Genomic DNA, 8,905 nt, shown 5'->3' on the forward strand with positions numbered 1-8,905 from the left:
ACGGGGGGGAGGGGGGGCGAAGGAATAAACAAGGGGAAATAGGTTACTTTTTATAATGAATCAACCATTCCCAGTCTCTATTCAAGCCTAAGTTAATTGTATCCAATTTGCAAATTAATTCCACTTCAGCAATCTCTCTTTGGAGTCTGTTTCCGAAGTTTTTCTGTTGTAATATCGCAACTTTCATGTCTGTAATCGCATGACCAAGGAGATTGGACACAAATGAGATGTCAAGAATTATAACATTCATAAACCAGTCGGAGGACACTTCAATCTCCCTGGTCACGCGATTACAGACATGAAAGTTGCGATATTACAACAGAAAAACTTCGGAAACAGACTCCAAAGAGAGATTGCTGAATTGGAATTAATTTGCAAATTGGATACAATTAACTTAAGCTTGAATAGAGACTGGGAATGGTTGATTCATTATAAAAAGTAACCTATTTCCCCTTGTTTATTCCTTCCCCCCCGCCCCCCCGTTCCTCAGATGTTCTTGTTAAACCCTGGATTTGTGCTGGAAATGGCCCACCTTGATTATCATACACATTGTAAGGAGAGTGATCACTTTAGATAAGCTATTACCAGCAGGAGAGTGGGGTGGGGGGAGACAAAACCTTTTGTAGTGATAAACACCCATTTTTTCATGGTCTGTGTGTATAAAAACATCTTTTGTATTTTCCACAGTATGCATCCGACAAAGTGAGCTGTAGCTCACGAAAGCTTATGCACAAATAAATTGGTTAGTCTCTAAGCTGCCACAAGTACTCCTTTTCTTTTTGCGAATACAGACTAACACGGCTGTTACTCTGAAATCTCTCCAACAAGGGAGCTGAAATAACCTCTGCCAGTTCCTCCAGTTGCTTCCTCTAGCATACATGTTTGAAGGCTAGCTGGCTAAGGCCTGGTCTACAGTACGCGGTTATTTCTGAATTAGCTGAGTTACCTCGAAATAAAACTGGTTCCGTCCACATGACCAAACCAGTTTTTTCAATTTAAAGGGCTCTTTACTACGATTGCTATACTCCACCTCAGCAAGTGGAGTAGTGCTAGAATCGAGATCGCAGTTCCGGGTTACAGGTATTGTGGATGCAACTTGACGATATTGGCCTCCGGGAGCTATCCCAGAATGCTCCCTTGTGACCACTCTGGACAACACTCTGAACTCTGATGCACTAGCCAGGTAGGCAGTAAAATCCTCAGGAACTTTTGAATTTCCTGTTTGGTCACCATCAGCACAGGTGACCATCAGCACAGTCCACCATCACAGGCAACCATGCATAGTCCACCATCTCAAGAGACCACGCAATCCCGGATTCGCAGCCAAGCTCCAGCATGGTCCGAACGGGAGGTACTGAATCTCATTGCATGTTGGGGAGATGAATCTGTTATGGCAGAACTACGTTCCAAAAAAAGGAATGCAAATACGTACGCTAAAGTCTCCAGGGCCGTGACGGAAAGAGGCTACTCCAGGGACACAGAACGGTGTCGTACAAAAATCAAGGAGCTCAGGCAAGCGTACCAAAAAGCCAGGGAGGCGAACGGGCGCTCTGGGTCACAGCTCCATACATGCCACTTCTACTGTGAGCTGCATGCAATTATGGGGAGTGACAACACCACTACCCCACCACTGTCTGTGGACACCTGCAAGGGGGGAGTAGCACAGAGCGAGGAGGATGAGTTTTTCGAGGACGAGGAGGACAGTGCATAGGCGGCAAGGGGGGAATCTGTTTTCCCCCCTAGCCAGGAACTATTCTTAAAGCTGGAGCCAATAGCATCCCCCTACTTCCAAAGCATGCTCCCGGACCATGACCCTGGAGAAGGCACTTCTGGTGAGTGAGACCTTGATCAGAGCCACGTGGTGGGGGGTGGGAGGAAACCCAGCCATACTGGGCTGTTTGCATTTAATGTAAAGAGCTTATCCCTGCTCAGAGCCTCATCGGAGCCCCGCAGTGGGTGAGTGTGTGTGTGTGGGGGGGTGTTGTGTGAAGCGATCATCCCAGAGAGCCCGCAGGCTGCCTGCAAGCTGAATTCTGTTGCCTGGCTGCATGTGATGGCTTACTCACACCAAAGTGGCAGGCACTTCAGTGTAAGAGGCACAATGCGACCTTGTACAGAAAGAACATGTGCTGTGTACTATGAATTGCCTGATTCACTGAGAAGGAGTGTCCCCTTTGTTCTCTAAAATGTATCTTTTAAAATACTACCCTCCCTTTTTCTCCTCCTACAGCAGGTGCAAATGTTTCAACACGGCCCCATCTGCTCCGTCCCAGAGGCTGGTCCAGATTAGAAGGCAAAAAAAACGAACTCGGGACAACATGTTTGCCGAGCTCATGCAGTCCTCCCGCACTTATAGGGCCCAGTTGAATGCGAGGAGGCAAACAATTGCGGAGTCGCCTAGAGCATTACATGAATACGAAGAGAGGAGGGAGGCGATGAGAGCAGGCAGGTTGCGATGGTCAAGCTCATGGGGGAGCAAACTGACATGCGCCGCTGTTTGGTGGATCTAATGCAGGAAAGGCAGCAAGACCCTAGACTGCCGCTGCAGCCCCTGAATAACCGCCCTCCCTCCTCCCCAAGTTCCATAGCCTCCTCACTCAGATGCCCAAGAACGGGGGAAGGGGGGGAGGAGGGGAGGCTACGGGGACCCACACAGTCAACCCCAGAGGATTGCACAAGCAGCAGAAAGCTGGTATATCCTAAATTTTTATTTGGTTTCTGGACTTGTCCTTCCCTCCTCCGCCACCTCCCTAACACAATACTCCCCCTCCCCCGTCTAACTTCTGATTTCTCTCAATGTTTTGTGCAACAAATAATAAAGAACGGTTTTTAAACAATTGTGACTTTATGCCCTTTCATTTATATATAGGGGGCAGGTAACTTTAAGAGAAACAAACACAACTCTCACACCATACCCTGGCCAGTCATGAAACTGGCTTTCAAAGCTTCTCTGATGTGCAGCACGCCCTGCTGCACTCTTCTAATCACCCTGTTGTCTGGCTGTGTGAAACTGGCTGCCAAGTGAGTTGCCTCAACCTCCCACCCCACCATAAACGTCTCCCCCTTACTCTCACAGATATTGTGGAGCACACAACAAGCAGCAATTACAATTGGAATATTGGTTGTGCTGAGATCTAACCGAGTCAGTAAACTGCGCCAGTGCGCTTTCAAACATCCAAATGCACATTCTACCACCATTCTGCACTTGCTCAGCCTATAGTTGAACTGCTCTTTACTACTGCCCAGGGTGCCTGTGTACGGCTTCATGAGCCCTGGCATTAAGGGGGGGTTCTTGGTCCCCGAGGATAACTGTAGGCATTTCAACATCCCCAACAGTAATTTTCTGGTCTGGGAAGTAAGTTCCTTCCTGCAGCTGTTCAAACAGACCAGAGTTCCTGAAGTTGTGAACGTCATGCACCTTTCCTGGCCATCCCACGTTGATGTCGGTGAAACGGCCCTTGTGATCCACCAGTGCTTGCAGCACCATGGAAAAGTACCCCTTGTGGCTTATGTACTGACCGCCCCGGTGTTCTGGGGCCAAGATAGGGATATGCGTTCCGTCTATCGCCCCGCCGCAGTTAGGGAACCCCAGCGCATTAAAGCCATCCACAATGGTCTGCACATTTCCCAAAGTCACTACCCTTGATAGCAGCTGGTCAATGATTGCGTTGGCTACTTGCAGCACAGCAGCCCCCACAGTAGATTTCCCCACTCCAAACTGATTCCCAACTGACGGGTAGCTGTCGGGCCTTGCAAGCTTCCACTGGGCTATGGCCACTCGCTTCTCAACTGTGAGGGCTGCTCTCATTTTGGTGTCTGCACTTCAGGGCAGGGGACAGCAAGTCACAAAGTTCCATGAAAGTGGCCCTACGCATATGAAAGTTTCTCAGCCACTGGGAATCATCCCATACCTGCAACACTATGTGGTCCCACCAGTCTGTGCTTGTTTCCTGGGCCCAGAATTGGCGTTCCACAGCATGAACCTGGCCCAGCAGCACCATGATCTCCCAATCGCCACATGCTGTCTGTGTCCATGTCCTCATCACTATAGTAATCGCGCTGTCGTCGCTTCCTTGCCTGGTTTTACAGGTACTGCACTTACTGCTAGATAATGCGCGAGGTATTTACAATGATCAAAACTGCAGCCGGAGACCTGATCGGGTTCCATGGCTATGGCGCCTGCACGGGTAATCCTGGAAAAAGGGCGCGAAACGTAGGAGAGCAGAGTGGCAGCAGAAGCTGTGCTGTTTGGTTCACGGTAGCCGAAAAGCGGCGGAAAATGGTTGTCTTCTGTGGCTTTCACGGAGGTGGGAGCCCAGGACAGAGAACATGGAGAAGCTCGGCAGCGTGGCAATGGCAGGAGAGCAGAGTTGGTGGCGGAAGCTGTGCTGCTCGGTTCACGATGGCTGAGCAGAGTTGAGTTGGAGAGGTGGATTCATAGTAGCAGGAGTGCAGCGGTGCACCGTCTGCTGAAAACAGGATGGCGTCTGCACACCAAAAAGGCTCGAAATGATGGTCTGCCATAGCTTTCCGATGACACACACCCAGAAACACCTGCAAGAATGTTTTAGCCCCATCATGCACTGGGAGCTTAACCCAGATTCCAATGGGCAGCAGGGACTGTGGGATAGCTACCCACAGTGCACCGCTCCAACATTCGATGCTAGCCTTGGTACTGTGAACGCAATCTGCCGAATTCACCCGCTTTAAGGGGACACAGAAGACCGAATGTATAAAATAGCTTCCGAAAATTCGAATAGAATAATTTCAAAATAATTTTGTATTGTAAGATTCATTTCATTCAAACTCCAATTGGTATTAGGCACGAGCCAAGTGACAAAAACACCCCACTTCAAAACATTTCAGATAAACAAAGCTGAACTGTGAAAATCTGTGCACCAGACTAAGTGAAAGGTTGGCCAGCAAGGAGGGGAGTGCATTTTTGTGAATCAGGATGCACCAGTCACCAGCACCAGATCTAGTGTTAGACATTCTTTTTATCTGTATGTCACTATGCTAATTTTAATATGCATTCATAGGATGCCTAAATGCCTCCAACGCCATCCTTTGCCTATTTTAGTATTCCCACTAATATTAAATACGCTTGATCTCAGCCACAAGGTGAAGAAAAGAATGTAGTCTCAGTTTAAAATCTAATTAATCACATATAGGATTAATTTAACATGTGGTTCATTCTGTGATAATACATACTATTCTGTACACTAGATCAGTGTAATATCTGGTTCTATATCCTGCATCATAAATGTCCAACAAAAGACAGAATACATGTGATACTTTGTTGAAAGGAATAAGGAGAAGCCAGTAAAACTGGATGGTATAGAGTTAAAATCTGTGCAATAATTCAGAAAACTAGATTCAGCTGTGATGGTACTGTGGAGGTTAGGAATTGAATGAAGAATGGCTGGGGAAAGTTGATGTGAATTCTCTAATAAAACTATGCTAAGTAAACCAAAGAGCAAAGTGTATAAGACCATGATTAGGCCAGCTATGGCATACAGGTCAGAAGCTGGGTAATGAGGAAGAAGACAAACAATTATATCACCCTGCTGAAATGAGAATGCTCAGGTGGATGCTGGGTAAGACGAGACAAATAGGCTATGCAATTAAAGTCAGTACGAATCATGATGCAGGTAAACCCCATCATGCAATTGTTCAGAGACTATTGACTGAGATGGTTGGATCACATTGAGATGTGGTATATGTTGGCCGGAGAGTACAAGATCTAGCAGTAACAGGACAAAGACCACAAGGAGGACCCAGAAGAAAGTTGTTCAAGATCCTGAAACAGAATGTGAAAGGAGTACTTGACAGGAACACTTGGAATAAGAACTGCTGACCCTGAGTAATGGGACAAGACAAACGTGAAGAAAATCTGATTCTATATCCTGTCCTTGCAGGATAATGAACTCAAAAGAACTAAAGTCTAACTTGCCTCTTACGTACACCAGAGTAAATTGGGAGTAACTCAGTGTGTTAAATTCTCTAATGGCATAAATGGGCAGAAGTCAACGGAGGTGGCAGTTTTACACTGTCATAGAGTTTGGCTTAATGGCGTTAACACTGCTGTATAACAAGTGTAAAGGAAAAGAGGACCAAGCCCATAGCATATTTTTCTTCTCTAATGATTATGATCCTATAAAAACAAAACACAAGAAATTGAACTGCAAAAGAAACCCTGTGATCAGATATCTATTAACCCACAGAAGCTGGAAAATTCAGCGGTATCTAAAGACAGGGGACCACATTCTGCTCCAAATCACGCTAGTGTATTTCAGATTACCTTCACTAAACTCATTGGAGTTTCTCTGGATTTTCATTCCTGTATGTGATGGCAAAATCCAGCCCATTCTCTTTAATTCAGCTTCCATAGTTACTAGACATTTCAGAAGTCTGCAAACATTCAGCGACCCGGCAGGTACTGCTTACCTAGGCATAGCAGGGTGGTTTAAGGATGGAGTTTAAACTTTAACACTGCATTCCTTGTTCTTGTGTGGTTGTTCTCGATTAATCATAGCTTCTAAAAAACAATGATTGTAGACTGTATTCTCTTTTTAAAAGAGCTCAGCCTGGGAACATTCTCCCCTAAATCCTAAAAATTCAGAACACAATAAGTATTGATGGTTAACATGTCAGGGGGCCATTCAGCTTCTGCTGTGTTTTAGTTTTCTAAAAATGACTCTTAACACTCAACTACCAATGCATTTTGCTAATGACATCATAGATTTCCCTATTGATTAACAGAATCTGAATTAACACAGGAGCACTAATGTTACCCTTTCACCATTATTGTTGTACAAGAAGCCGTGGCAGATGCTGGCAGTTAGTTACACAAACATTAGTATTAACGATTGGCTATTTGGAATTGGTGACAAACTGCAGCCCGATGGAATTCTGAGCTTGAAACCAATCAGGAAGTTAATGAGGAGAGAAATTACCACTGCAGCTTCCCCTTAATTACCTTCTCGCTAGGCAGGAAGGGAGTACTGTGGGTGGATCTCAACTCATCTAAGGTTAAGAAGGTCAGAGACCCTTTTACTTGGTTTTTGTATCTACTGTGAATTGTAATGTTGCAAATATTTCCAATCCAGCCCTATATTCTGAAATTCTTAATATTTAATTCAAGTGTGTTGCAGCCTTAGCTCTTGAGACTGGATGTCTGTTTTAGTTACAGCTTTAATTCCCATGCTCCTTAAATTCTTATTTTATGGCTTAATACTATATTAGTCCCTCTCATTATTTTTCCCTCATGCCTCTTGGTTTTAGATGTGACTCTGTTCACACTCCTTGACTTCCATAGCTATACAATAGGTTGTGTTCTCGCCATGCAGGAAAATCCAACATAGGAGACAGGGAAAAGTAAATTTACTTCCAGCTCAGGAGTTTCTAGTGGCACCCCTCACCATACAGTTGTGTCTGAGGGCCTCCCTTGCTAACTAAATTAGCATGGCAGCATCCCAAGTAGACTTCTTGGAGTCTCCAGCCCTTATCTCTGGACCTCATCTTTCCATTGGAGGGCAGGGTCTTCTCCCTGGTGGAGTAGGAAGAGGCGGTACAGTGCCATAAACCAGCAGATGTCCCAAGACCCTTGTTCCTTATCTCTTTCCCATTCTCTAGCAGTAGGTTCTCTCTTGGCTCAGTGTTGTAGAGGGATGATTGTCAATACGCTGGCATCCCCAACAAATGTCAATACTGCAGAAAGCTGTAACAAAAGGTTGCAGAGGTGCTCATTTGGCTGTTTGCCAAATATATTTGTTAGCCCAGGACAGAGGGTGGGGGAAAAGAGTTATTTGGGCCCATCCAGCACGGCAGGGGGAGTACACAGGACCCCAAAGCTTTGCTTATTGAAACCAAATCTACCATTGTGTCTAAATTACTATTAATGCTGTTTGTTGGGCCTGTAGTTGTGTGCAAGGAGGGGTGCCTCCCTAGGGCCCCATCCTCTCAGGTGTTCCAATTAATCTGTTAATATCCCACTCTTCTATTTCCTCTCCAGTATTTTCACCACCCAGCAGTCAAGATTCTGGCTTAATTTCCCTTTCCAGCAGCTCTCCTATCAGCACTGAAAGCACCAAAGGAGTACTGGAGTGTGAGTCTGAGTCTGGCACCTTCACTGTTAATTCTGTCATAGAAGATGGCGAATAAGCAAAATTCAGCCCCACATCTCTACTTTATTCAGGAGAGCAAGTGCATTCTGTTATAATGTTGTTTGTTTGCCTGTTTTGCATTGACTGATGCTGAAATAACCATTGAAAAAAAGTTTGGTTTATTCTTTTCAGACTCGTATTATAATGACCAAAGACTTACATTCCTATAACAATTTAGGGACTATAGCTTCACAGACTGCAGTGCAGGTTAGGTATTTTGCACTCTGTGTTAATGCAGTAATTCTCTTTATTAAATGTACACACTCAGTAAACTATTCTTTACTAAAGTCCTGGATTGTGGCATGAATAAAATATAATCAAAGTTAAGATGAAATGTTAGAACCCTTGCGGGTTTTGGTTCCAGTTTGCATACACAAGAATGCTATAATGTAAAACAGGTCAGCTAAATCCCTAACCAGTGACTGAAAACAAGATGAATAGACACAGCTCTCTTCTTCTTCTTTTTTTTTTTTTTGGGTAGAAATTAATTTGCTAAGATACAAAATATTTTGTAACTTTACTTTGTAGCACCCTTCCGCCCCCTGAAAAAAACACTGTTTGCCTTCATGGACTGTCAATTCCAGAACCGATTCAAAATAAAGAGTCCTAAAGAGAAGTGATTGTCGGTTTCTTAAGAGAACTACCACTTTTTCTGGGTGTTTTTGTTTGTTTGTTTGTTTTTTACAAGTAGCAAGAGAGGATGACTGATAAATCATATTTTTAAAAAATAATCTTTATGA

General features: G+C 44.8%; 1 protein-coding gene across 3 annotated transcripts in view; it reads left to right on the forward strand.

The window, feature by feature from the left end:
• The window catches only part of DMRT1 (doublesex and mab-3 related transcription factor 1), an 88,491-nt gene that overhangs the window by 79,289 nt on the left and 297 nt on the right, over positions 1-8,905 (forward strand). The window contains exon 5 of one of the 3 annotated variants that reach the window (XM_075128753.1): positions 2,231-2,837. In XM_075128753.1, the coding sequence (XP_074984854.1) occupies positions 2,231-2,367 (137 nt within the window). In that variant the 3' untranslated portion in view covers positions 2,368-2,837. Of the gene's footprint in view, positions 1-2,230; positions 2,838-8,014 lie in introns of those variants that run through there. The other 2 variants (XM_048851247.2, XM_048851248.2) reach the window with 2 other exon arrangements.

Source organism: Caretta caretta, chromosome 5, assembly GCF_965140235.1.
Source record: "Caretta caretta isolate rCarCar2 chromosome 5, rCarCar1.hap1, whole genome shotgun sequence".
Taxonomy (NCBI): domain Eukaryota; kingdom Metazoa; phylum Chordata; order Testudines; family Cheloniidae; genus Caretta; species Caretta caretta.